General features: G+C 55.5%; 7 protein-coding genes across 7 annotated transcripts; 5 read left to right on the top strand and 2 right to left on the bottom strand.

Annotated features, from left to right (window-relative positions):
* Nucleotides 1–69: 69 nt before the first annotated feature.
* Nucleotides 70–3,007, bottom strand: BU26DRAFT_603200 (glycosyltransferase family 39 protein). Its single transcript, XM_033835406.1, has 6 exons — nucleotides 2,655–3,007; nucleotides 2,438–2,568; nucleotides 1,833–2,385; nucleotides 1,027–1,786; nucleotides 790–978; nucleotides 70–736 (listed from the first exon to the last, which is right to left on the bottom strand). Exons 1-6 carry the CDS (start codon nucleotides 2,787–2,789, stop codon nucleotides 282–284), a joined length of 2,223 nt encoding a protein of 740 aa, XP_033685637.1. The 5' UTR covers nucleotides 2,790–3,007; the 3' UTR covers nucleotides 70–281.
* Nucleotides 3,008–3,335: 328 nt separating this feature from the next.
* Nucleotides 3,336–6,522, bottom strand: BU26DRAFT_603199 (MFS monosaccharide transporter-like protein; the record flags this gene model as incomplete). The annotated part of the gene is made up of 6 exons (XM_033835405.1): nucleotides 3,336–3,967; nucleotides 4,024–4,736; nucleotides 4,784–5,266; nucleotides 5,317–5,394; nucleotides 5,444–5,899; nucleotides 6,452–6,522. 6 exons carry the CDS (start codon nucleotides 6,520–6,522, stop codon nucleotides 3,585–3,587), a joined length of 2,184 nt encoding a protein of 727 aa, XP_033685636.1. The 3' UTR covers nucleotides 3,336–3,584.
* A 761-nt stretch (nucleotides 6,523–7,283) lies between these two features.
* BU26DRAFT_480889 (uncharacterized protein) lies at nucleotides 7,284–9,122 on the top strand. Its single transcript, XM_033825715.1, has 7 exons — nucleotides 7,284–7,776; nucleotides 7,839–7,846; nucleotides 7,918–8,014; nucleotides 8,068–8,155; nucleotides 8,210–8,303; nucleotides 8,353–8,686; nucleotides 8,741–9,122. Exons 1-7 carry the CDS (start codon nucleotides 7,704–7,706, stop codon nucleotides 8,956–8,958), a joined length of 912 nt encoding a protein of 303 aa, XP_033685635.1. The 5' UTR covers nucleotides 7,284–7,703; the 3' UTR covers nucleotides 8,959–9,122.
* A 143-nt stretch (nucleotides 9,123–9,265) lies between these two features.
* On the top strand, nucleotides 9,266–12,716 carry BU26DRAFT_539352 (uncharacterized protein). Its single transcript, XM_033831503.1, has 6 exons — nucleotides 9,266–9,854; nucleotides 9,936–10,149; nucleotides 10,257–10,392; nucleotides 10,478–11,163; nucleotides 11,593–11,805; nucleotides 11,863–12,716. The coding sequence occupies exons 1-6, from the start codon at nucleotides 9,583–9,585 to the stop codon at nucleotides 12,529–12,531; spliced, it is 2,190 nt and encodes a 729-aa protein (XP_033685634.1). The 5' UTR covers nucleotides 9,266–9,582; the 3' UTR covers nucleotides 12,532–12,716.
* A 4,159-nt stretch (nucleotides 12,717–16,875) lies between these two features.
* BU26DRAFT_517455 (uncharacterized protein) lies at nucleotides 16,876–18,085 on the top strand. Its single transcript, XM_033828582.1, has 2 exons — nucleotides 16,876–17,375; nucleotides 17,599–18,085. The coding sequence occupies exons 1-2, from the start codon at nucleotides 17,133–17,135 to the stop codon at nucleotides 17,698–17,700; spliced, it is 345 nt and encodes a 114-aa protein (XP_033685633.1). The 5' UTR covers nucleotides 16,876–17,132; the 3' UTR covers nucleotides 17,701–18,085.
* On the top strand, nucleotides 17,889–21,389 carry BU26DRAFT_267524 (ARM repeat-containing protein). Its single transcript, XM_033821330.1, has 5 exons — nucleotides 17,889–18,432; nucleotides 18,573–19,666; nucleotides 19,721–19,897; nucleotides 19,949–20,115; nucleotides 20,171–21,389. Exons 1-5 carry the CDS (start codon nucleotides 18,077–18,079, stop codon nucleotides 21,107–21,109), a joined length of 2,733 nt encoding a protein of 910 aa, XP_033685632.1. The 5' UTR covers nucleotides 17,889–18,076; the 3' UTR covers nucleotides 21,110–21,389.
* A 746-nt stretch (nucleotides 21,390–22,135) lies between these two features.
* On the top strand, nucleotides 22,136–22,853 carry BU26DRAFT_517454 (uncharacterized protein). Its single transcript, XM_033828581.1, has 2 exons — nucleotides 22,136–22,416; nucleotides 22,537–22,853. The coding sequence occupies exons 1-2, from the start codon at nucleotides 22,245–22,247 to the stop codon at nucleotides 22,674–22,676; spliced, it is 312 nt and encodes a 103-aa protein (XP_033685631.1). The 5' UTR covers nucleotides 22,136–22,244; the 3' UTR covers nucleotides 22,677–22,853.
* The last annotated feature ends 3,202 nt before the right edge of the window (nucleotides 22,854–26,055 follow it).

Here is a 26,055-nt window from a genome sequence, read left to right as displayed (position 1 = left end):
AACCCAATACCACCAACAAAAAGTGTCCTCGAACACCAACACCGCATGATGCTATTCCCTAGCATTTCCCTATCGCATATAGACTCTAAGACCTATCCCTAGTTGCTTTGGAAGCAAAAAGCAGGAACAAACGAAAAGTAAGAAGAAGCTGATGTTACATGGCAAAGTGCCGAAACCGTCGGGTCGCAGGCTGTCGGTGGTGACGGAAGCCTTTCGCGCTTTTATTGATCGCAGGTGAACGGCCAAGGGCGTCACAGGTTTATGGCCGCTTCTCCTTTCCCTTAGTCCGTGATCCTCCACGTGCTGAACCACTTGAGGTGCTGCCACTGCGAGCTCGGTCCCACCATACCAAAGCAGATCGCCCTGAACAGCCAAAAGAGCCCAATGATAAGAACGTAGAGCGCACCGAAGATAATCCAGTTGACCTGCTTGTTCAGCCTCCTGGTCGCCCAGTCAAGGCAGAAGCCGGCAGTGAGAATAGCGAAGTACAGCGCGGGGTAGTAATGGTGGACGTAAGTGACGCGGCCCATAGCGACGAAGGGCAGATAGTGCAGGAACCAGCCGACAACCGGGTAGAGACCCGAGTAGTGAATGTGGTCGATTTCGGCGGGTTTGAGATCTTCGTAGCCGCGTTGCCAGCGGATTAGGTACCACGCGACCAAGAGTCCAAAGATGGCGAGACTGGCGGTGCTGCCCCAGTAGACGGCTGGGTTGCCGAGAAGAAAGTACTTGACAACTGAGAACAATATTAGCTAACGGTATGCGAGGAATCGGGGGAAAGGGGCTTACTTTTATCATCCCAACCGCACATGCGGAGGCCGACATGGAGGAGGGGCCACTGCCACCACTGCGAGGCAAGGTCATCTTGCTTGTCTGGATCGGGAACAAGGGCGTTATTAGAGGTCATCATAGCAACATTGAGGTGGATGAAGTCCTGGAGGAAGGGAGACTTGTAGGATCCTGGATCACCAGGGGGAACTGTATGACATTAGCACAGCCTTCACCAAAAGATCTCATAGAGCTTACGTCTATCGTTCCAATGGCTCTCAACGTTCCAGTGGGTATAGACATCGCGCGGCTTGTTCTCCTTCACGCAGGTTGTCTCAATCTGCTTGAAACCCCACTGAGGCAGGTTGACATTGCCAGCACGGAGATAGCATCCGAGATCCTTGTGTTTCAGTCGGAATGCAGTCGTGAGCGTGCGAATTTTGGAGTAATCTCTCGACGCCGCATCACGCACAACTTCAACCACCCAGTGATCCTTGGTGTCGCCGACAGTGGTGTTACCGTAGCAAGAAACTTCCCAATCTGCCTTCGTGACCGGAGCGGCGATCTGGTGCGAGTGGAGATTGCGGCCGGTTTGGGCGTGGATAAGCCGAATGGTATCGCCATTACCAGGGAAGCGAAGTTCCTCATCTGGCTGATACTCTGCCTCATGGCGGTTCGGGTAGAAGAACCAGTCGTTGTTGGCATCCTTGTGATGGTAACACGTGATTTGCTGTTGTGCTGAACCCTCCGGGTAGGTTTGGTGGTGAGAATGAAGTAGACCTCCTCCGTATCCCATGTTCTTTAAGGTTGCGCGAGAGCCATACGCGACCTCGAGCGGGCTGTCTTTGCCAACCTCGGTACCGCGAAGGTTAGCTTGGAAGAGAGAGCTCATCTGAGCATCTCCAGGACCGCTGTTTTCAAGAATGAGGAAGTGCAGGTAGAAGGAGAACATGTAGACCATGAGCGGAATGAGGATCAGACCGAAGACGCGGAAACCTAAGTGTACGGCTAGCTCCATCTATAGTCATTAGCGAGATATGTGCAAATTCAAGGATATAACATACCTTTGGCATCCTGAGGTCCCCGAATTTGTTCCAAAGATCTTCGATAGTGTATAATCCAACCAATGCGGTGACGAAGAAACCAACCCACTTGACGCTGCACACACATCCAATCGAGACACCGAGCAACATCAACCACAGGCCCCATTCAGGCGCAAAGGGGTCATGTCGGAGGCGGTGAAATTTAGACCAGCAGAAGACGGTCGTGAAGGTAAAGCAGAGAAGCATCGAGTCGAGCAGAATGAATCTGCTAATGGTGGTGTACGAGTTTTCGAACAGAACCATCATGGTAACGAGCCACACGGTGGGTCTGCGGAAGTTTAGCTCTTTCGCGGTAAAGTACGCCAAGGGGACGCAGACTGCGCCGAAGGCCGAGTTGAAGAGGCGCATGAAGGTATAGTTGAGCTCCTCAGGGTAAGTTTCTCCAGACTTGAATTCGAACGAGCCATTGTATCCTGCGAGGTATCCCGACAGACCAACTAGCATCTTCCCTAGCGGTGGGTGCACATCGAAGTAGAACTCGCGTTTGAGGTAGTGGGAGCCGAACTTTCCGAAACTAGGCCGTCTGTCAGAAGCGCGATGAGATTGCGAGGGGGTGTATTGCATACTGAGCTTCGTCCCATGTCACGATTGGCGACAGACCGATTTTCCACATGCGCGTGAAGAAGGCGAGCGCGGTGAATATCAGAGGGGCCCATATGAACTCGTATTCGTCGAAGAAAGCGATGATGTTGAAAGGCTGAAAATCATCGTTAGCTTCATGCCCCGGTTCTGCGGCCACAAGCTTGCTTCAAGCTTCGACTAGGACCCCGAAAGGCTGCATACCTTCTCTTTGGCCTTCTCTGGCGCCGGGGCTTGTGCCACAGCCGGTGCCGCCGTGGCCGGTTGACCAGCGACGTTTCTTCTCCGCAGCTCATCCGCCTTGGGCTCTGCGCCCGTTGTCTGCGCAGCGGTCGCCATGTTGCAGGGCAGCCTCTAGCTCGCTGCTCGTCTGCGGTTGTGTGCGCGAAGTCGTAGAACTGTCAGAAGGTTGCGTGGCCGACGCGGGATGCTGTCGTCGCGGCTTGGGGGCGGGTATTTGTAGCCTTGCTGCTACAGCACGAAAACGAAGGGAAGAAGAAGGAATTACAAAGAGAATAGAAGACCGCAAGTGATTGAAAGCATGGAAGCCTGTAGCAGAGCAATTCACTCCCTCTGCGCTGCGGCGATCGAGGCAGGAGGTGGTCGAGTACAGAAATAGAAATTCAAAAGGTGATGTTGGAGCTGAGCAAGGGCGGCGCTAGCCTAACAGGGACAAGGGGTCCAGCGAAGAACACCTGTTATCTACCAAGTTACTTACGTGAGAGCTCCTCTGTGTGGTTTACAGTCTGCGGAATTGGGAGGCTGGAGATACGAAATGTTCACAGAGAATGCATTTAGAGCCATCGTACACTGGACTGGGAAGAGGAGGGTCCATGCGCCAATAGGAAATTACCATGTATATCACTTTGCCTGCAGCGAAGGGGTCCAGCGGTAACGGTTCTATTCATCTCTACACCCGCTCCCGGAGCCGAGTAACCATGATTAAAGATGCAACGCAGTATGAATACAATGCCAAGGCCGTGAAGCCTCGCTGAGCGATACCAATCCCGCTTTGCGCCCTCTATTCGTCCCAAAACCGGCATGCTTACCAAAGGATATCATAGCATGCTGCTGCCAAGCAGCTAATGATGCAGTAAACAATATCAAATGCTGAACGTCTGCACAATTGCCCTCTCACTCTTCGTCATCGTCTTGGCCCACGCGCTTGTACCGAGCGCTTGAGCTATCACCCTCTCCGTTGCCCTTTGTCCTCTTCACCATGTTGGAAATCCATCCGCCGATGCCCTCAGTCTGCTCCGTCTCCTCCTTTGACGGCTTCCCGGCCTGTCCCTCTACATCATCAGGCGGGTCGATATTGAGGCCGGGAATGGCGCTATCCACCGCCGCCCGTCCACTCCGTATGTCGAGCGATGGGACAGGAGAGCGAGCGCTACCGCTGAACAGCGACTCCGCTTCAGCAAGCGTCTGCGGTGTCGGCATTACCGAAGTGGCATCGCCGAAGATGGAGTTCATGTCTTCTAGGCGGACGTTCGCCGTTTCGGGATAGATAAACCAAACTAGGCGTATATCAGCGGTCGAGCTGAGACAGTACAAGTTCAAAATTGAAACTTACCAATGACAAAACTAGCAGCGCAAAAGAACGCATGGATCAAATACAGACGCCATTGAATATGCTCTTGCAGTATCGGCGTCATTTCTCCTACCAGCCAGTTAAACGCCCAATTGGTGGCCGTACTCAGACTCGCCCCCTTTGCGCGTATGCTGAGCGGAAGAATTTCCGGGGGATATAACCACGGAATCGGACCCCACGACGCTCCAAAGGCGGCATTATAGATCATTACGAAGATGACAACCAAATTGGGAGTCCAATCGGCTTGGAGGTAGATGAAGTACGATATGGCGGAGAGAGATATGACCATGGCCACGGCGCCGGAAAGTAGGATCTTTCGACGACCCAGGGTATCCACAACATACCAAGGGGGTACAGTGGATAGTAGATACGTGATGGCGTTGATACCGGTCATCAGAATTGCCTGGCGACCCATCCACCCAGCCTCTTCGAAGACGAGAGGCGCATAGTACGAGATGACGTTGATGCCGTTCAGTTGCGCTAGGGCTTGGGCGGACATGGCAATGAACACGCGCTTGGAGTAGCGCTTGAACATATCGGAATAGGATCGCTCGCCTTCTTGGCGTTGCAAGAGAACGTTCATCTTGATCTCTCGGTATTCATCACGCGCTTTGGGATTGTGGATATCGCCCTTGCCGTAGAGGTTAGCAATGACAACAATGCCCTCCTCGTCATGATCGTTATCCAACAGCCACCTGATTCGGGTCAACTCAATTTCCTTGGCAGATAGGCGGCTACAAACCTGGGGGACTCGCAAATGAGCAGACTCCCTCCGGCGAGGAGGCCGCCCATAACGCATTGCATGAGCAGAGGTATCCTCCAGGCCCAGTCATTGGTGATATAGCTGCAGAAGTAGTCGACCCAGACACTTGCAGCATAGCCGGTGATGTTGCCAGTAAATTCGATGCAGGCGAGTTTGCCTCTGTTGTGGGGCGGAGAGATCTCCGACTGGTAGATGGGCACGATGGTGGACAGGGTGCCAACCCCCAGACCAGCAATGATCCTGCCCAGCAACATCATGGGCATGCCGTTTGCAAAAGTTTGCAAGGCGCCACCAATGACGAAAATGAGCGAGCCGTAAAGGATAGTTCTGCGTCGGCCTAGTACATCACCTACGCGGCCGACCATCAAGGAAGAAACGAAGGCTCCGATCTCCAGGATTGCGACCATTGTGCCCAACTCCGCACTTGTAGGCTGGTTGAAATAGTCCTTGAAATAGACTCCTCTGCACAGTTATCAGAAACGATCGAAAGCGAAGGGTCCGGGGCGCCGCACGTAATGATACCAGACATAACTCCCTGGTCATAGCCAAAAAGAAAGACGCCTAATGATACAAAGACGCTGGTAAAGTAACTGCGAAGACGTTAGCATGCCAGTCATCTAGTCTCTTGTCTCCACTTACATCAACTTCTTCCCGTGTAGCCCGTGGATACGGGAGGGTCCATCGCGCGGAGCCATGATGGCGGCGAGGATCCTCTCTGCCTTAGAGATAGTCCGAGGCCCCGGATCGGGTACCTCAATGTCCTCCTTTCGAACCCCCCGGTAGCCACCAGGCTTTTCGTTGAGGCCGTCCTGGGACTGGTATCGGACGCGCTTTTGCTGGCGTCGATGCTTGGGAGGGTGGGCTCCGTCGAGCGATCCCCGCAGGCGGATGCTGAGCGGATCTTCCTGGTCAGCGAGCTGGTCAACGAGATCGCCTGTGTCGCTCCAAAGCGAGAGGTCGGAGTCGGATTCGGGGGTGTCGAAGGAGGAGCGTGGGCTGTCCTTGTCGTGGTCCTCGAGGAGATAAGCGGAATCAGCGTCTCGATTGTGACGTGCCGACGACGAGAGGGTGTGGAGTGGGATGTTGGCTGGCCTCCTGTTGCTGGATGAGTGGGAAGGAATTTTGAGTGGGTTGGAGCTGGATGGGAGCAGCCCCGATCTCCACGTTCGGTTGTAGGAAGAAGCGGCTGCGGTTGCGGCACGTCACCGGGCCCAGAGGTTGGGAAGCGGATAGGCGGAGGAAGCGATCAAGCGGGTCACATTGGGGTGGAAAGCATGTGGGTGGGGACAGGGTTACCACGCCGGCAAGCTTCGTGATCAAAAGAGAGTGCAGCGGACGGCGGTTGCATGCGCTCGAGGTCCCTGGCCTTGTCAGCTCGCTCGCCAAGCCTGGAGGGCATCGGCCCGAGCGTGCACAAGGCAAGTTTTTGATAAGAATTTGCTGTTGTAGTGGAGTCGCTGTATGATGATATAATTAACCCTGTCTAGTTGCAGACAGGCACAGCTCCTAGGGCACGCCTCTTGAATAGTGGTAGGACCAGCGACAGTCGCTCCTTCCGCTCGGATCCTCCGCGAATACCTGTGGTGCACGTGAATGCTCTCGATTGGCGGACACTTAAATGGAACCTTGGAACAACATTGAATTCACCATGCCAACACTGGGACACCGGAGACGGTGTATTCGTTATTGCTGCGCTCACATCTTCCTCCTCGCTGCATATTGCAACCACCAAAGGGAAGCGCGGTTCGGATGCTTCTGCCTACAAGAAGACACACCGCTGACGCCTCCCGGATTGCTACATTAGGCACTGATGGGCGTCGTGCGCTTAGGCCGGCTGCGGCCATGGGCCTCGTGACTTCGAATTCACGCTGCGAGGCCGATGACTGCTCGTGGGCCGCCGTCTCAACCGAGACAAGAAACAGACCTCGTGTCTCCAAGCCAGAGCCGGCGCGGGCTCCGCACAAACAAAACGAAGTCGCTTCTCCTGTCGCTCCCCACGGCGCGCGCATAAGGGCTAATCTGCTACACCGGGGTGATGGCTGTTTGACATGGCGATAGGGAGGCTTTTGTGAACGATGCATGAGAAGGGTGACGCCTTAGCCTCGATGCTAGCCCGCACTCTGTGCGCGGCCTTGGGCACAATAAGGATATGAGGTCATCTATCGCAGGCGTGCGAGCAGCAGCAAGCAGCACGATGCGAGTGCGCTCTCCGCCCTCTCTCGCTCCCAAGCCATGTGCGGTCGCAGCAGCAGCCGCCGCCCCGAGGCCTTGTTTCAGCGGGCGCGCGAGGCTTCGACGATGCGAGATCTGTGGAGGCCGCTGTGCATGCGAGGGCGTCTTATTTGCATCAACTCGCCTTGCACCCGCCTGCACGGCCTCCTTTTTTAGGTCCTGAAACGCCTCGGCTCAGCCGCCCTGATTGGGCAGCCGTCGTGCAATTAATCTGTTCGATGGCTCGGCGCCGCAACCGGGCTGGCTCTTTGTTCCTTCATCAGCGCCGGCGCGCTGCTCTCTGCACCACCACAGAGCTTCACCGCAGCAGCTGCATTCACTCTCCGCTTTGCCCTCGACTCCGCCAGCCTTGCAATCGGCTTCGGTGGGCCGGCAACCGTCGCATCACCCGCTCGCCTGCGCCAACCCTCACAGCTCCCGCACACCCCTGGCCCCCAGCAACAATCCTGTTTCGACCAGCCACCAAGCCGCTCAGCCAGCGCATCACCCTTCGCTCACGCCTCCACCACCTAATAATCTCCTCCGCATAATCATTCACTACCCTTACCGCTTTCAGCGGCAGACATATTCTCGCAGCCCGTCGCATCGCATCAATTCGCAGAGAAACCCGACACCGACGCAACCCACGAGGCTACGCGCCGCCGCCAGCCAGCCCAGCTCCGTCGTCATGCCTTCTACGGCCTATGGCAACTTCCACGACTTCTGTCGCGACACAGGAGACCTCTGGTCCACATTACCAGGTATGAATTGATGTTGCGCGCGTCGCTCAATTGCAATTGGAACATCTACTGACTCACAGCAGTCTGCTACGTACGTCGCACTCCAGCTCCTGCGTGTCCCCCAATGCCCGCGACCAAATCGCTAACCACGATGCGATATAGCTATTCAATCAAGCTCCTACAAGGCTTAATCAAGGATGGGGAGGCTGCGTCTTGAGGGGCGTAGATTTGAACGGCGACAAACAGCTGGCGAACTTGGGTCAGTGAATGTGAGAGAGAGAGCCTAAAGTGGAGCCATGTTAACTGTACTAGGTTCGATACTCCTCTGCGGCATTGCGATAGTCGCCGCCGCCTTCTTGATATGGAGGTCTGAGCGGAAGAAAGCTGCTGTTGGCAGAAGGTGCGCCGTTATGATTGCACCCGTCGGGCGCAACGATGGACTGACCTTGGGCAGGGAGATGCAATTATTCCTAGTTGGCTATATCATCATCGAAATCTGCGAGATCTTCACCGTCGGCGGGTTTCCCCTCGATAGCGCTGTTCGGAGGGTGAGTTTCTGGCCGGACGAGCAAAGATACCGTCTAACAAGGTCGCCAGGGCTTCGTTGCCGTTCACATGGCCACTATCGTCGCCACACTATGGATCCTAATGCTCAACGGTATTGTCGGCTACCAACTCCTTGACGATGGCACGCCAATGTCCATCGGCCTCATTCTCGTCTCCGCTGGCATGATTTTCGTTGGTGTGGGCTATATCGCGCTCGACACAGGATTCAGCTGGACGGGATATTGGGACTCAACATTGTCGGGCGACAACCGTGGCTATGCGCTGTACACGCTCTACCAGCTTGTGCCGCTGGTCTTCTTGTTCGTCTTCTTCTGTCTGGAAGCCTTCCTCGTCCTTCGAATTCTAGGCGAGAGGAAACCAATGAGTGAGTGCTCCATCCACATCAATTAGTTGTGGCAAATCTGACACTTATCTGTAGTGTATCTTTTCGGCGCAGCTCTTCTCTTTGCGCTTGGACAGATCTTCCAATACGTCATCAGTGTCCACATCTGTAATGGCACGGACGGCAAGATCAATGGAGGCCTCTTTGAAACCCTCTTTACACTACTCGCAGTCGTTATGATCTGGGTATTCTGGTCCAGTATCACCGAGGACGATTGGCCGATGCCAGTTACTGGATCTGGAGCATATTCATAAAGATCTAAAAGTTGGCTTTGGAAAGGATAGGAAACAAAGGCGTGCTTTAATGCTTTATGACTTTTTCTAGCATAGCGGATACCACATTGGGAGCTCTTTCCTGGATGCTGTCATGCTAGCACTAGTTTACGATACACAATTAATGTAGTTTGGAAAGAAGCAGTATTATGTAAATTCGAGGTCGCGTTCGCATGCAATAGCACGCGAATCATACGGACCCGTGGACGCGTTTTCGAGGATGATATCACGTGCTCATGCGTTCCGCCGTTACGGATCCGTTCGCGATCTACCTCGCATGCCTGGAGACCACCAACCAACATTTTCTCCCGGTCGCCTCCGCGCTCGATAATGATAGGGATCGCGCCGCATACCCCATCCTCAGCGCTTTCACCTTCACCGACCTGCCTTTCACGAGTTTGCAGGTAAAGCTCGCCCGCGTCCGTCCCAGCTTTCCTCCAGCCTCAGAAGGACGCAATCGACCCATTCTCCGGTCCCCACAACGACGGAGATATTATAGTATTTGTTTCCTTCATTTACCTTCCGCCGGACGCCCCCCGACAACTCTTCCAGCCTGCAGACAGCCGGCGGTTTTCTAGCATCGGTCCGTTACGCGCGAAACGAGCAATGGTGGACTCAGATTACGAGTACGAAGGCGACGATGCGTCCGACGACGAATATATCGGGTCCAAGAGCAGTTCTAGCACGCGGGCACAAGCGAGTGGGAAGAGAAAGACACAGGAGAGGACGAAGGAGCGCAAACAGCAGGCTTGGGCACGGAGAGGTAGCACGCCGATCGAAGACTTTGAATATACAGCGCCGGACTTTGAGGAGATAGAGGATGAATCGAGGTTGGAGAAAAGTGTGCAGGAGAGGGAGGAGGAGAGGAAGCGGAAGAGGTGAGCAGCCCAGGCCGTTTAGGTGGCATGCTGGTTGCCACCCCTCCGCACGCTGAACGACGCTGACATGGATCGAACTAGGCTACGCAAAGACACGAAGCCTTTTCAGCGAGGTATCATACGGCATGTCGTCCTTGTCCTCGATCTATCAGAATCCATGTTAGACAAAGATATGCGGCCTAGTCGGTATCACACGATGATTAAATACACACAAGAATACGTCCGCGAGTTCTTCGAACAGAATCCCATCTCTCAGATGAGCGTGTTAGGCATGCACGACGGCCTTTGTATACGAGTGTCGGAGCTATCTGGCAACCCTGCGGAGCACATCGCTGCGATAAACGGCCTGCGCTTTCCGCGGAGCCCTCAGGATATTCCAAAGGAACCGAAGGGATCACCCAGTCTACAGAACGCGCTGGAGCTGGCGAGAGCGACGCTTTATCATACCCCGAGTCATGGAACGCGAGAAGTCATCATTGTCTTCGGCTCCCTGCTCTCTCTCGATCCTGGAGATATTCATCAGACGATTCGAGCCTGCGTACGGGATCGAATACGCGTCAGCATCGTGGGCATGAGCGCCCGGTTGAAAATTTGTACCGAAATCGTCAGTCGGACAAATGCAGGCGATGAGAGCGAATACGTCGTCGCAACAGACCAAGAACTGCTCCGCGAGCTTCTCCTCGCGACTACGACGCCACCGGTTGTTCGCGCAACCAAATCGGCAGCGACTGCGCCTCCTGAATCAGCGGCAGCGCTTATGATGATGGGCTTCCCGTCGCGCGTGGTTGAAGATACGCCGACAATGTGCGCTTGTCACGGTATCCTAACAACAGGAGGCTACACATGCTCGAGATGCAACGCCAAAGTATGCAGTCTCCCAGTCACCTGTCCCAGCTGCCAACTCACCCTCCTTCTATCCACGCATCTCGCCCGAAGCTACCACCATCTCTTTCCCCTCCGCAATTGGGCCGAAGTAAGCTGGAAGCGCGCACGAGAGAAGGGCAGCAAAGAATGTGTTGGCTGTCTTACTGCCTTCCCTGAACCACCTTCTCTTGAAGAACTAGACGGCCAGGGGGGGCGGGGAGGCAGGACGAACGGGGAGAAGGTCGATGGAGCGGTAGGCCAGCGGCAAATAAATCAAGGTGAAGACGAGGAGCAAAAGGCAAGTGAGAGTGCGCGGTATGAATGTAGAGTGTGCGAGAGCCACTTCTGTATCGACTGCGATATGTTCTGTCATATAGTGCTGCATAATTGCCCCGGCTGCTTGAGCCAGCTCAACCCGGCCCCGGATGTTCAGGGCAACGGAGATGTAGTTATGACAGGTTAGATATGGACCTCGTTCTCTCCTGAAAGGATAGAGCTGTTCGAGCTCGAGCACATTACCCGACCGATTATGTGTTCTTCGTTCCAATTCGCACATTCTCGGAAGCAAATCTAATTCCGAACTTCGGAACGCCTCGTCAAGTGAACACAGCGAAATCCCGTAAGCAGGAGCCGCATGCTCATTTTCCAAAGGCTCGGGCAGATCAAATGCCGAAGCTTGACCCCACCATTCCTCGGACACGGAACTAGCATGACGTGGGGCAATTCCGCGTTTGCTTATAGATGAGCGGGTCGGACATCCGGTGCCTCTTGGAGAATGTTTAGTAGGCCGACTTCGCTGCTCTGCCGTATATTTCCGTCGTCAATTCCTTTGCCTCGCCCCCAGAACTCCACTGCAGCGAGTGCGCCGTTACAGTTTCGGTCGGCGAGGTTTTCCAGTGCTACGCGGTTAAGGATGGCGGCTTTTGAGCGATTAATCCGCTTCCAGGCGGAGGACGGGAGGACTTACTTTGGAGACCTGGGGAAGGAGACTCCGACGAGGGAGATGGAGGGGAGGAAAGTTGCGGTGCTAGAGGGAGATATCGAGAGCGGGTTCAAGAAAACAGGGTCTGAAGCTACCGTCTCGAAAGTAAGTTTTCCCATGCCTCAATTACCTTGCCCGATACAGTGTACTAACGAGAAGTAGCTCCTCTGCCCCCTACCCCGAACCAACATCGTCATGTGCGTAGGCCTCAACTACCGCCAACACGCCGAAGAATGCAACCTCCAGATCCCCAGCAACCCCACTATCTTCACCAAGCCCCCGGACGCCCTCGCCGGCCCCCTCGACGCCATCCCCATCCACAAAGACTGCCAATCGCAACTCGACTACGAAGGTGAGTTCACCGTCATCATCGGCCGCGACTGCAAGAACGCCACCGTCGACAACGCGCTCTCCTACGTGCTGGGCTACACCGTCGGCAACGACGTCTCAGCACGGAACTTCCAAATCCCTGCGAGCGTCAGCGGCGGCCAGTTCGGCTACGCGAAGAGCTTCGACAAGTTTGCGCCAATTGGGCCGTGCATTGTGGCGAAGGAGGTGCTGGGCGATCCGCAGAAGCTGCGGTATTGGACCAAGGTGAATGGCGTGAAGAGGCAGGAGACGGGGACGGATGATATGATTTTTACAGTCGCGCAGATCGTGGCGCATTTGAGCCGGGGGACGACGCTGAGGGCGGGCACGGCGATTATGACGGGGACGCCGAGTGGGGTGGGGCTGTTTATGGAGCCTAAGGGTTTCGTGGGGGATGGTGACGAAGTGGAGATATATGTTGAGGGGATTGGGAGCTTGATTAACAAGATGAAGTTTGAGTAGGGCAGCGCTGGTGCTGGATAGCTTGGGGGTTCAGACGACCTTGGTACGTAAAGTCAAGGCAATAATCCCACCGCTCTTGAAACATAAACCCCCCCGCAGAATTCCACTCCCAGATACCGTAGGGAGTAGTCTACGCCAAGCACTCATTACTTCCCACTCATGGAGTCATATCTAGGTATGAATAGTTACGCTCGAAATCAGGAAGGAGCCATGAAGCTCTCCAATCCCGCCGATGCCACGGACGCTACAGTTCATCTCACCTGCCACCAGAGTCTTCTCGACGGCAGGTCTACCCTAACGGTTGGGTCTACGAGGAAATAATGATGGAGAGGAAAGCCATAGGCGGCATCTTCTGGATCTGAATGACATCTCTTCACAGCAAAACATGACAATCGCTCGCGCATCGATATCCACCGCACCATCGCTATCGATGGTTCATACATATCCACAATCACCCTCGCTGACATTTCCGGTTCGTCCGGACATGTACCATGAGTGACGCCAAGGGCTACGCACGCCAGCTATCACACTGTTTCCAGGAAGTACTCCAGCTACTCCAGCAGCAGCATGACCAAATTGCAGAGCTCACGCAACTGGCAACTATGGATTCCGTGAGCCTTGCTCCCGAGCAGCAGCATGAACTACACGAGCTATTATTGAAAATAAGGCTAGCAGTCATCGCGACTAAGAAGAACACAGACAAGCAAATGCAGGAGCTTAGCGCCTCGCTCAAGTCAAAACAAAATCCCGAAAGCGGGATAGAGGGCGAGGTCAGCGCTGCTCAAGAGAGTCTGCAACCACAAACTCCGGCGCCAGAACCGGGTCTGGTCCGAAGAAGTGGTGAGCAGCACAGCCAACACAGCAGGTGTCCAACGCTGAAAGACGAGATCATCGACACAGCGCGAGCAGCACCTCCAGACAGCGACGATGATCGTATTCGCCCTCAGAGCAATCCAGGATCAGACCCGAACATTCCTCCATCCTACGAAGGCTCTGATACACCGATACACTCAGCGCCCCATGCATACAAACTTTCCCAACTCGCACGTATTCGCTCCGAATGCCCGCTCACCTGCCCTGAAGCCGAACTGCTCGACTGGGCCCTTGATGAAGCGTACGGCCACACTGCCCTACCCGACTACGTGAGCGTCGGCATAAGAGAGTTTGTGGAGCAGAAAGAAGCGGGGGGTTACACAGCCAGATTCTCTTTCGACCGCTTGCATCAGTGGAAGGTCTGGATTCGGGCTAGCCATGGCCAGTCTGAGGTTATGGCGCTCGGAGATGGTGAGGTTGAGGTGCCGGAGCAGTGTTTTGGTGTAGGATGTGGAGGTGGGTTCCTACAGTCTACCGATGACGAGGAGGACGTGGACGATTGTGGAGCGAAAACAGGGCCGAGTGTGGATTGGGTGGCTCGGGCGAGGGAGTTGTTTGAGCGGCGGACAGGTCGCCCTTTGCGCGACGACAACGAGGACGGCCACATTCCACACCTTCCCGGCGGCCGCGAGTGGCACGAAATAATCCTCTTGGAGCACCATGCATCCTCTCCGCAACGGCCCGATTTCACCTCCCCCGTCTACCACATCCGCCAGGAGCCCCCTCGTCACCGGTCCAGGCCTCCATCCTCAATCTTTCAACACGTCTGGAATGAATTGACCGGCGCAAGTAATACTAGCCAGGTGAACCCGCGCGACAGCACCTCGTCCTCTAGTCCTGACACCGACACGGCCTCGTTGCTTCCCGCAGCAGCGCTTTCTCCGCCGCCACGAGCCCTTCTACGCGACGGGCTACATGGCTCGCCGGTTCGTCTTGACGTCAACGGCGGGGGTGCGTGCTTGCGGCGAGTAGGACGGCCGCTGTTTGTGCTGCGGAGGGGCTCGAGTAGAGAAGGGTTGTGGATTGAGCGTTGGGGAGGAGACGAAAAGAAGGGGGGAGAGCTGGTGGTTTGGGTGTAGGAGAGTAGGTTCATTGTGTTCTTGCTTAGTCGCGTTTATAGTGTTGGAAAGCTGGGGATCGTATCAATCTGCCATGGTGGCCAAGTTGGAGAACTGTTCGGGGAAGATGTAGCTCTCTTGATGGTACTATCGACCAAAAGCTCGCCCTAGAAACAAGCCTTTCGTGCATAGTTGCCAAGTGGGGCTGAAGCCGCCGTCAAGATCTCGGGCGGCTACGCATATGCGGCAGTCACATCCCCAATACAAAACCTATCTCTTTTTGCCAATCTCTTTCCAAACTGTAAAAAGCATGGGACTCTCGCTGCCATATACTCTCTTCATCCTACCCCTCCACCTATCTGTATCTTTTTGCACAATGTCACCCACCTGCTCAGTCATTCCCCCTGACCCATCACTAGACCAAGGCGCAGAATCTTCGGGATCTTCGGTTTACTCCTGCGTCCCTTCCATAAACCTCGCAGACCCAGCGCGCGCACCGTACGGTGCTTGGACACTGCTCGAGGACTAGCTGGAAACGGCGGATCGCTCCTTCGCAAGGAGTCCAGTCGCACCAGGGCTCAATGATAGGAGTTAGCCGGGGCTGCGTGGCTTGAAGACGCGCTCAACCCTCGAGTCGGAACATGAAGTTTTCATATCTGGATGCGGTGAAGCCGAAGATTCCCCTCCAGCCAGGCTGTAGTCTGCAAAGCTGAGGTGTCTTATCTCGTAAATGAGCATATCGACGCTCGATAATGAGGCTTGAGGCCTCGATTTTGGCGGCCATCTGTCTGCCAGCGCATATCGGCGGCACCTTACGCAGCGAATGGCCCGGGCTATCTGTATGTGCTGTCACGGGGATGGCGCAGAGGCCTCCGAACGGCACCCTGCATGTACCCTCGTACCTCCGGAGCAAATTGGAAGGGAAACCGCGGATCCTGGATACATATTCGAGTATGCAAGGATGCCTGCTTTTAGTTTAACAGAGCAGAGTAGAAGATTCGCATAGAAGTGGGTAGGGCGGTTCTGCAGGGTGGGAGTAATGGGATGTTATAGGCTTGGCTGGAGTGGGATGTGTTGGAGAGCGGGGCAGGAGGGCCTCGGTTGGAGCAGTGCGCTGACTTTGACTGGACCTGTAGAGATATTCCACAGGTGAGGGCATCGTCAGGACTAAGTACTAGAGTCTTATATAGCTCTCGTCGAAGTACCTCAGCATCTGCTCTACCTTTGTTACCCGCTCCTCATGGGATGGTCACCGTGTCGAGCGATGTCGGGCGGTGATTGGAATGCGGGGAATGCTGCTGCCGATTCTGAAACAAGCTCCTTCCTATCGATACCCGCGGGCCTAAGCCGGATGTGCAGTAGCGCCTTCTGTTTCAAGATGGCGGTGAGCCCGCACACGTTTTTCTAGACCAGGCCGTCCATCACCGTGCAGCAAGCGTACCTACCAGATGCCCAGTGCGGCCTGCTGCGTGCTGAGCGCCTCAACAACGCGCCGAGAGCAACCCGTGGGGAGGCCGGGCGGGCGAGCAAGAGGGGGAGCGTTGCGGAAAGGCGAGGCGAGCGTCTGCTACCGGTGCTGCTCCAGCGGCGGAGGGCGAGGTTGCACGCCCTCGATCACTCTAAAACCCCGGTCGCTACTCGCCCTGCCAGAACGCTGAGCGGCCGTGGACGTGCAATTGTGGCCCTCCTTGCCTCCACCTCTGTCCAGGCATGCAGATCTGCGGCGTCCGATTGGGAAGACGGTACTGTGTACGTGCCACTCAGCGCTCGGCAGAGAGGGGCCCAGCCAGCGCGACTGTCACGAAGACGTCCAGCAACCACGGTTACCGCGCACGCAGAGCAGAGAGAGCGGGCGGCCCAACTTGCGAGGGGGGAGTACCGCGGACTCTGAACGAAACGCGCCCCAGGTGCGCTGTAGGCGAGTAGGTTCATGCGCCCGGGAGCGTCTTGGGGTGCGGGCAGCACAGAGGGACGAGCACAAAACGAAACCTCAGTCCGATGGAGCGCTGGAAGGAAGTGCCAGGCCGACAGCTGCAATTGCGTGCAGGCCGGGCGGCACAGCCTGGACCGGTAGAAGTTAGGAAGCGGCCAATATATTGCGGAGCAGAGACTCGAGCTTCCTCCGACCTGCTCTGTGCTTGAATTGCGGTGGCTGCATGCGCTAGTCGTCCTCGTCTTAAACAGGGTCCAACCCGCCGCCGTCCCTCGCAGCTCTTCCCGCCGCACTGTACTGTATTTCTGTATCTTCGCTCAACGCTGCGCTGGAGGGCTGGTACTCCTGTTTCCTTTGAGTCGGTCTTTTCGAGTTCTGCACCAGCCCGCAGCCCCAGCACGCCGTCCGCCGTGCGCCATCTGTCAAGCACACGGGCCACACTCTGCCGCGGCAAAGCGCTAGGAACCACGCCCATTGCACCCTCGCAGCACGAACATCCTCCCGCGACCTCTTCTCCCAGAGCGCAGCACCCGTGGCGAGCGAGGGCACCGGCCCTGTGTACCGATTACTGTGTGCGTGCCTTCTCTTCTGCGCCTCCTGTCGTGAGTGAAGCGTGACGGCGCGCCGTGCGCTCGCTCCTTTTCGACTCCCCCTCACCGCCAACCTCAACCCCACACACTCGAGACGTGACGACGAGCTCCGCTGACCGGACGTGGTGCAGTGTATTTGTAGCGAAAATGGCCTACCCCGCCGGCATGGGAGAGCGCGGCGCCCTCAAATCCCCCCGTGAAGACTCCTTCGCCTCCCTCGCGAGTCCGCTGCGCAGCGTCGGCACCCAGATGGCCTCCTCGTCCAACGACGCTCGCGGGCAGCTGCACCGCCGGTTTACGACCAACAATATTCCTACCCAGAGCACTCCGCTGTCGCCAATTGGGCAACAGCGCAGACAGGCGGCTGAGCCGACCGAATTCACCACCGCGGTACGTAACAGCACCGTCTCGTTGCAGGAAGGGCGGGCGCCGACGTGGTTGCTTTGCGAACATCGCAGGACGTCCCTGTGCTGTTATCCCCATTAGCATGCTATTGTGGAACTCGGACTGAGCTGGAATCTGCCTCTTCTTCCTTTTGGTTTTGGTTTCGTTGCTATTGTGCGCCCACGTACAATACGAGGTGAATGAGAGTTGAGACTGACGACCCCCGCAGACGTACCATAAGCTTCAAGTGGTAAGCATCGGAGGGTCTCCTTCACGTCGAGTTTACCTTGTCTCTTTTACCCCGACACCGCTCTTTCTATTGGAACAATAAGTGAGATTGCGCTGCCGCCAAGCGGGCTCTCTCCACGGCGACGGCCAGCATATAAACACGCCCTCCCCTCATCGCCCCTCTCCACAACACCATCTCCAACCAACTTTTCTCTCTGCATATTGCTACCACCACCTCTGTACTTCTCTATCTCTTCTGAGATCCGAGATTTCGCATCTATCTCCGCCCCATCTCTTCTCATTTCTATCAAACCTACCGCGCCGGTCCGCCTGCCTCCTACGTCACACGTGCTACGTGTTTTCCGTTTCGACAAGTTGCGCTTGACAGTCCGTGTGACCCGCTGACTGCTTGTTAGCTCGAAAAGAAGAAGCTTGAGTACGAATATCTGAAGGAGCAGCGACGACGTTTTGAAGCCGAAATGGAGCTCATTGATTTGCAGTCTCGTCGCGACGAAGAGGAGATCAGTCGCCTCTCTTCCGACATCAAGTACGGCAAGCATAGTCAACCGACTACCCCGCCTGAGTACGGCGAGACCACCGGCTTCCCGACTGCCCTCTCACGTCCGAACCGATTCAGCATGTCTAGCATCACCCCAGGCATGAGCACTCCCCGTGGTAGCCGCTCCGGCTCCCAGATTACCTCTCCCCCATCTGCTTCTCAGGGCAACGGCTATCTCCCGTCCAAGTCCATGCCGGGCTCCCGCCGCGGTTCTGACGAGGACGGCGACGACTTCGACAATGACGACTTTACCCCGATGAGCCCGGTCTTCCGCAAGTGAGTCAAATTCGCCGTCACCTTTACTTTTGAAAATCCTTGCGTCACCTTCAGTTACACAAACCCCACAGTCGCCCTCACCTACATTCCAACACATGAAAATCTCTCTCAACTACCTGACCACAATCTGACTTCAACAGCCACAACCGCATGTCCATGCCCGTTACCAACCTTGATCTGCGCGGTCGCAACGATCTCCCAGATCTCGCTGCAGTTCTCGGAACTATCAACACCGCTGCCTATCTCTTTGGAGACGAGGAGAAGCAGAACCCCGACGCCTCTCCCGACGTGAAGTCCTACCTCCAGATGAACACCACGGACGACAAGTTCCCCATCCTGGTACGTCGTAATGCCAACGGTAATGGCATGGAGTTGTCTGCCTCTTCTGCTGCACTTGATCTTGCTCTTTCACAATCGCCAGGTCCGGACGGCCAGTCCAATGGTTGGCCTAGTTACCGCCACCGCCAAGCACAGCAGTCGCTCCCTACTAACACTTTTCGCAAGGGCTCCCAGGTTGACGAGTACGAGACTGGACAAGCCAACAACAACGTCGAGACCACCCCCACCAAGTCCATGGGTGGCAATCGCCGTTCCGTTGAGTTCAGCTTCAGCCCGATGAACTCAGCTTCGAAGCGCTCTAGCTACCATGCTAGCCCTTCCAACGGCATGCCCAAGCTGCAGCAGTCGTACTCCACCAGTGATGTTCCAACCCTGAAGAACGGCGACGGAGTGAACGGTGTCGGTGCCTCGGGGGTTAACTCTCACGCAGAGCAGCACCTCCAGAACCACAACGCTAGCCTGGGTCGTATACCACCGAGCGCTCTCTCCAACCGCCACAGCCGAGAGCTGTCTACTGGCTACAAGGACCAGGAGTATCGTCCAATGCAGTCCGGACTTCATGCTAGCGCCGCTCCCTTCGGCCCTTCCACCACCTCCGCAGCCCCAGTCAACGCTTCCGCTGCTTCCACCATCGGCTCCCCGACTATGTCGCAGTACTCCACCAGCACTGCTACTACCGCCCCGTACTACGGCTACGGCATGTCTATGCTGAATGGTGCCATGAGCGGCCTCTCTCTTGGCGGACCCCAGGTCGGCGCGCCTCCCCCATACTACCCTAATGGTGGCATGTACTCCGGTGTTCCGCAGACCTTCAATCCGTATGCCACGTATGGTCCGAATGGTCGCGTCCAGGACAGCCAGGCTCGAGTCATCCAGACCCGTCGTATGCAGAACGGTACTCCATACCTTTCATCAGTGCTTCTCACGCGTTCTAACAATTCAGATCCAGATGCCAACCGGTTTGTCAACTACGACCTGAAGACCATGGCTCCCCATGAGATCTATACCCTGTGCAAGGACCAGCATGGCTGCCGCTTCCTCCAGAAGAAGCTTGAGGAACGCAATACCGAGTACCTGCAGATTATCTTTGACGAGACTGCTCCGCACGTTGTCGAGCTGATGACTGGTATTTATCTCAAAAATTCCGTTACGACATATTTGACTGACCTTGATATAGATCCCTTCGGCAACTATCTCTGCCAGAAGTTGCTTGAGTACACCAACGACGAGCAGCGCAACACACTCGTGCGCAACGCTGCTCCGTCTTTGGTCCAGATCGCCCTCAACCAGCATGGTACCCGTGCGCTCCAGAAGATGATCGAGTTCATCTCTACCTCGGAGCAGGTGAGTTCCATAAGCTTCACATTTCCTCGCTCAAGAGGTACTAATCCCTTCACAGATCCAGATGATCATCAATGCCCTGGGCGGTCAGGTTGTCGATCTTATCCAGGACCTGAACGGCAACCACGTCATCCAGAAGTGCTTGAACCACCTCAAGTCCGAGGACGCCCAGTTCATCTTTGATGCTGTCGGCAAGCACTGCATCACCGTCGGCACGCACCGTCATGGCTGCTGCGTTCTCCAGCGCTGCATCGACCATGCCTCCGGCTTCCAGAAGGTGCAGCTTGTTCGCCAGATCACTGCTAATAGCTTCCACCTGGTGCAGGACCCGTTCGGCAACTACGTCGTCCAGTACATTCTCGACCTCAACGATCCGAGCTTCACGACGCCGTTGTGTGTCGGCTTCCAAGGCAAGATTTCTGAGCTGTCGAGGCAGAAGTTCAGCTCCAACGTTATCGAGAAGTGCATCCGTTGCGCTGATGCATCCACCAAGGCCCTCATGATCGAAGAGCTGATGGACCCGAACGAGTTAGAGAAACTCATGCGCGATTCGTATGGCAACTACGTCATCCAGACTGCTCTTGAGTTCGCTCCGGCGGATCTGTGCCTCCACCTCATCGACAGCATGCGCCCGATCCTGCCAGCTATCCGCCAGACTCCGTACGGTCGTCGCATTCAGAGCAAGGTCCAAGAGCGTGAGTCTCGCCTGGCTGCCTACACTGGTCGTGCTTCTGGACACGTTTCCCCGCACAGCATCTCCAACACCCAATCCCCAGAGACGGCTACGGCGTTCACTGGTCAAGTTCCTGGATCCTCTGGCTATCCGGCCCCTCCTATGTACACCGCCGCTGCCAACTATGGCTCCAACATCGCTTCGCCCCAGCCGCACCGCATGAGCAATCCGCCGCTTCCAAACCATCTGCAGAACTCTGTACAAAACCAGACCTACCAGCAGTTCGGCCTTGCTCAGGCCAACGGCATGGGCAACTTCTTCTAGGCGCTGATGGTCTATGACGACGTTACGACCTAACTAACGACTCACGGCCGCCCTCGCTCAAATACGTTACCCGGGACATCGCCATCAATACGCTTTATCCTTACCAGTTGTCAATCTGTCGAGCTGGTGTTGGTCGGCTATTTCTCGAGGAGCGATCTCTTTCATATCTTACGATTTGCCAGCCATGAGTTGAGACCGATTTCTTTGAGCTGCTGCTCACCATTTCAGTCATATCGATCGTCGGTTGGCAAGCCGCTCTGTACAGTATCCTTGCGACACGAGCATCACAGCGGAGCTTGGGCTTATTTTTCGGCATCCTACGGGCGCTCCGGAACGGTCTTGCGGTGGGTTTTCACCACAACGACATCATATCCCCTTGCATTCCATGTATCCCTATTCGGCATTTTTCCCCCATTGTTTGCGATATTCTTCCCCCATCTTCACAGCTGCGACTCATCCTTTCCTTTCTATCCCTGTCATTTCTACGGCTCACGACCCCTAAAACACCAAACTTTTCTACGGCATTTCATGCTTCAGTAAGGGCGGCTCTTCTTTCATCATCATTGCGCGCGGTGCCAGCGATGGATATTCTCAGCTACAACTGCAGTGGTTGGTTGATGGCATATTTTATCGTGGACTGGACGGACGACGGCTATTTCAAAAAACGACTCCACTACGCTTCGATCACGTCTTTGCCAAACAAAAGATGGTCGCTGTTTCTCTGGCGTCGCTTTTCTTTGGCAGCTTCGTCGCGAAAGCGCTGCCTTCGGTAGTAGATAGATGAAGTCGATATGAATGAACATTCATAAAATTATGACAGCCCACCGACGGTGATGTGAGTGCAAGTTTTATGTGGTACAGAGGTACAGAGGTACAGAGGTACAAGTTGACGTTTGGGCGCTGAGGTGGCTGTTAAGCGTGTGGCGTGTGGTTTCAATGTGAGCCGCCACCTTCCGGTTTGAGCGGCGATGATGCACATTCCATTCCTGGTCTCGCGACCCAGCGCGCGACCTTCAATCTATTTAACAGGCACCCACCTTTCCCACCTTCCTCTTCACACAACATTGCATATACCCCCCAAGCACTCGAAGAGATTGATAAGAGGCCGCCGCTGCAACCTGCAACCCACGACATTATGCGCTTCGCTCTCCTGTCCTTTGTTCTCGCGCTATTTGTCGCCATCACCATGGCCGTCGCTCCGCTTCAACCCGTCATTATCAGCTTCCCGAAGGAGGCGCCGGATAGTCTTCTGGAGAGCGCGAAGGAGGCTATCAAGAAGGCCGGCGGTGTGATTACACACGAGTACAGTGAGTTTGTCCTCTCGCTCTCCTCCCTCTCTGGGCCCGAAAGCGAAGGCGCAACGTCGCCAGACGGCCTAGGAAAGGGCGGAATGGAATTCAAGAAGAGAAATCTAATGTGCAATGCAGATATCATCAAGGGCTTCGCTTGCCAGGCACCCGCAAGTATTCTCGAGACGGTTTCGGCGATGAGCGCCGAGTTCCCGGCGCTGATTGAGAGCGATGGGATTATGACAACGCAGGAGCAGGAAAGCAAGGCGGGACATTAGGCGGGCATGGTTTGAGCTTGTGGACGGGGGATAGGTCGACCTTCTCATTCCCGATACCGGACGTTGCCCTTCTTAACGACCTTGCGGAATGATGGCTGGAGTTAGGTTGGACGCTAGAATATTGGATATTTGGCAGGGGCGTGGAAGCCCTGGAATGCATAGCTTTATTGGAGAGCGTGTGTCCAACTGCGGGAAAGCGGTTCTGGATCAAGTTTCGTATGGTTATACAGAGGTCATGAATCGATATGCGTTCTACAGTCACGGCCCCGAAGCGTTTATGCCTGCCTAGAAAGGCATAGGAGCCACTCACAAACAGAGGGCGTTCGCTCTTAGGGTCTGATTACATACGTGCTCGAGCTGAGGGATCATGACGCTGGCCGCTGCCTTCATGGCGCTCCGGCATTGGCTCCCCTCCCCCGCCAAAAGTGGTTGAACTGGGCGGGCGTGTTTTGAGGACGCGCTTCGTTTCAGGCATGACTGCAATCTTATGCACGGCATCTGATGCCCCTCACGCAGAGATCTTCACATACGTTACTTTCTCGTCACTTCACCTGCGGCGGGAGGATCTAAGCTTGACGTGCAGCACGACCCTGCAGCCGCGGGAGTGCTTCGAGAAGGTCTCGCTTTAGCGTGGTGCCACTGCCGAGAGCATCGTCGCGTCAACCGTCAACCTGCCGCGCCAGAGCTCCCCGGGCCCCATTTTCTTCTATGAATCGCACGCCTGCTCATGATGCATAGTACCCGCTCGCTTTGCACTCGCATTTCCGCCAGAATAATAACGCGCGCTTCCGGGGCCTGAGCCCCCGCGATTCCACCATGGACGATTTCAAGCCCGAGCTGCTGAAAGCTCTCCTCGACTGGGTATGCCGCGTGCAAGCCACCTCGTACTCAGCTACAACGGTTAACGTAGATTGAATAGGTGAACACATTCGACCTCCCCGGCAGAGTCACCGCATGGAACCAGCTCGAAGACGGCCAGATACTCTGGCAGATACTGGCTGACATCGACGCCGACTACTTCAACGAATCCCTCCCCAACCTCGACGAAGGCATCGACCGCCGCAGATCAATAGCAGACAATTGGATACCGAAATGGCAGAATCTGAAGCACATAGAGCGAGCTGTGTCGACGTACATTCGCGAGGAGTGCGAGCAGCTCCCTGTGCTGAGCAAGCGCATGATCCCAGATCTCAAGACGGGCGCACGAGATGGGTCAATGATGCTCACGGCGAAGCTTACCATGGCTGTTCTGTGTGCGGCTTGCTTCTCGCCCAAGTCTAATCAGCGGATGCTGGGCATTATGCAACAGTTGGGCGAGCAGACGGCGAGTGCAATCGCCGGTGCCATACAGGAGATGCAGGCGCTGGATGCACGCATGCAAGAGCTCGGCGTCGACCAGGAATTGACCCCGGAGCCCAACCTCTCGGGGTACAGGACACCCACGCGTGCGGTATCTGGGGCTGGGTCCGCGATAGGGCGAGACAATGAGCTGGAGCAGGAGGCGCAGCTCTTCGAGGCGAACAAGGATCGGAACGCCCTCAGGACACAAGTCGGGAAGCTCCAGGAAGAGCTGGAGAAATCGAGAAGCAAGATCTCGCAGCTTGAGGAAGAGCTGGTTGAGGCGAAGCTACACTTGGACGATCGGAGAGGAAAGAGGACCTCATCAGACGAGTATGAGCAGCTACGGAACGAGCTCACACGCGACCGCCAGTACATCGATTCGTTGGAGATCGACCTTGCTAATGCCAAGGACGTTCTCGAGAGTCAAAAGCGACGGCTCGCGCGTATGGACTCCGAGGAAGGCTCGAAACAGGACCTTCGCGACCAGCTACAGCTCGTTAAGGCCGAGCGCGATGAGCTGAGCCAGAAGGCCAAGGCCAACGAGAATCTTAAGAAGAAGATTGAGTCTCTGACGAAGGAGACGAAGCAGCTGGAGACGCTCCGTCAAGAGTACCAGCAAGCTCGCGAACGGTTGCAGGAGCTTGAGGATGTGGAGGATAAGTGTGCGGCGCTCGAGAAGGTGAACAAGGAGAACAGTCAGACACTTGTCAACTGTGAGCAGTCGATATTTGAAGAGAAGGGCAAGAGGACGAGAGTTGAGCATGAGAATATCCTGCTCATGAAGCAGCTGGAGCAGACCCGCGAGCTGCAGTACAAGGCCGAGGATGCGAAACAAGAGCTTGAAGATCGGATACGTGAGCTGGAATCTTCAAATCATGCGGGTCGCGGAGGCAGTCTCGAAGACGAGCTTGAGCAGGATCGAAGCGTGGACAATCTTGAGGCATCTGCGAGCGCGAAGGCTTCTCTGGAAGGGCGAGTAAGCGCAGATGCCATCGCGTTACAGCAGAAGGTCGACATTTTGACCGCTCGACTCAAGTCGCTAGAGGCGGAGACGCTCAAGCAGATGCAGGAGAATCTCGGATTGAGGTCGGACATGATGGCTAATAAGGATGAGGAAAGCCAGAGGTATGCCCATTCATGTGATTCTTAAGGGTACAGCCTGCTGACTCTTAGCCAACATAGACCGTTCCTCGAGCAAAATCAGAAGCTTCAAGCCTCCGAGACAGAGCTTGAGGAGCTGCATCGTAGGTTACGTGAGAAGGACCTCCAGGTGGCTGAGCTACGCAACGAACTCAACAAAAGTATGCCGTCTGAACCCCTAGTCCGCCATAGCTCACCGCATACAGAATCCGACCTTAGCGATGAGGCAAAGACAGAGGCTGTTCAAGCTGAGCACGAGCGTCTACTCAATTTGCAGCAAAAGATGAACCAGAAGCTACGGGATCTCGAACTTTCGAACGAAGAAGCCCGCAGCCTCCTACGAGCGGCACTTCTAGACAAAGATAGTCTCAGCCCAGAGCTATTACAGCTCAAGAAAGAGGAGACCTTACGAAGGATCAGAGAACAGATTCAGGACGTGATCAAGGCTCCATCAGAGGCCCAACCAAAGGTCCTCGATGCTACGTCCTCCGACATCGCGGAGACAGTGCTAGCATCGCAAGCCGCGTTAGATTCAGCGAAGAAAGTAAGCGCCCAACAACTGCCCCAAGGCGAACCATCGTCCTCCCCCGCAGTCGAAGCTATAAGTGGAATCATTTTCAAATCCCCAACGTCGACAGCGAGGTCAAGGCGGGGTTTGGACATATCCAACTCCGCTGCTACCCTTGTCGGACCCTCAACACCCGCCAGAGGAAAAGGAAATGAGAAGGCGAGGAACCAGTCGATGTCTGTAGTATCTGCTTCCACGGCCAGCACAACAAAAATCAGGTGGGAAGAGAGGATCGCGGACTTCTTTTCGCCAACGAAAGGAGCCTCGGCTTTTGCGACGGGAGATCCGTTTGGCATGCACTTGTCTTCGGAGCTTCCTCCATTCCCCAAA

This window comes from Trematosphaeria pertusa (genome assembly GCF_010094035.1).
Source record: "Trematosphaeria pertusa strain CBS 122368 unplaced genomic scaffold BU26scaffold_5, whole genome shotgun sequence".
In the NCBI taxonomy this organism is placed as follows: Eukaryota; Fungi; Ascomycota; class Dothideomycetes; order Pleosporales; family Trematosphaeriaceae; genus Trematosphaeria; species Trematosphaeria pertusa.
Note: the sequence above shows the minus strand (reverse complement) of the source record. Positions and strands in the feature narration are given on the sequence as shown.

Bases quoted from the DNA above. Each gene is read 5' to 3' on its own strand.
- BU26DRAFT_539352 (XM_033831503.1), top strand. From the start codon at position 9,583: ATGGTGGACTCAGATTACGAGTACGAAGGCGACGATGCGTCCGACGAC. The intron at 9,855-9,935 runs GTGAGCAGCCCA...GGATCGAACTAG, and splicing joins GAGGAGAGGAAGCGGAAGAG to GCTACGCAAAGACACGAAGC. The intron at 11,806-11,862 runs GTAAGTTTTCCC...AACGAGAAGTAG, and splicing joins CTGAAGCTACCGTCTCGAAA to CTCCTCTGCCCCCTACCCCG.
- BU26DRAFT_517454 (XM_033828581.1), top strand. From the start codon at position 22,245: ATGCGCTTCGCTCTCCTGTCCTTTGTTCTCGCGCTATTTGTCGCCATC. The intron at 22,417-22,536 runs GTGAGTTTGTCC...TGTGCAATGCAG, and splicing joins TGTGATTACACACGAGTACA to ATATCATCAAGGGCTTCGCT.
- BU26DRAFT_480889 (XM_033825715.1), top strand. From the start codon at position 7,704: ATGCCTTCTACGGCCTATGGCAACTTCCACGACTTCTGTCGCGACACA. The intron at 8,015-8,067 runs GTCAGTGAATGT...TAACTGTACTAG, and splicing joins CAAACAGCTGGCGAACTTGG to GTTCGATACTCCTCTGCGGC. The intron at 8,304-8,352 runs GTGAGTTTCTGG...CAAGGTCGCCAG, and splicing joins TCGATAGCGCTGTTCGGAGG to GGCTTCGTTGCCGTTCACAT.
- BU26DRAFT_603200 (XM_033835406.1), bottom strand. From the start codon at position 2,789: ATGGCGACCGCTGCGCAGACAACGGGCGCAGAGCCCAAGGCGGATGAG. The intron at 1,787-1,832 runs GTATGTTATATC...TAATGACTATAG, and splicing joins GGGACCTCAGGATGCCAAAG to ATGGAGCTAGCCGTACACTT. The intron at 737-789 runs GTAAGCCCCTTT...TATTGTTCTCAG, and splicing joins GTGCGGTTGGGATGATAAAA to TTGTCAAGTACTTTCTTCTC.
- BU26DRAFT_267524 (XM_033821330.1), top strand. From the start codon at position 18,077: ATGGAGCTCATTGATTTGCAGTCTCGTCGCGACGAAGAGGAGATCAGT. The intron at 18,433-18,572 runs GTGAGTCAAATT...TGACTTCAACAG, and splicing joins ATGAGCCCGGTCTTCCGCAA to CCACAACCGCATGTCCATGC. The intron at 20,116-20,170 runs GTGAGTTCCATA...ATCCCTTCACAG, and splicing joins TCATCTCTACCTCGGAGCAG to ATCCAGATGATCATCAATGC.
- BU26DRAFT_517455 (XM_033828582.1), top strand. From the start codon at position 17,133: ATGGCCTACCCCGCCGGCATGGGAGAGCGCGGCGCCCTCAAATCCCCC. The intron at 17,376-17,598 runs GTACGTAACAGC...CGACCCCCGCAG, and splicing joins CGACCGAATTCACCACCGCG to ACGTACCATAAGCTTCAAGT.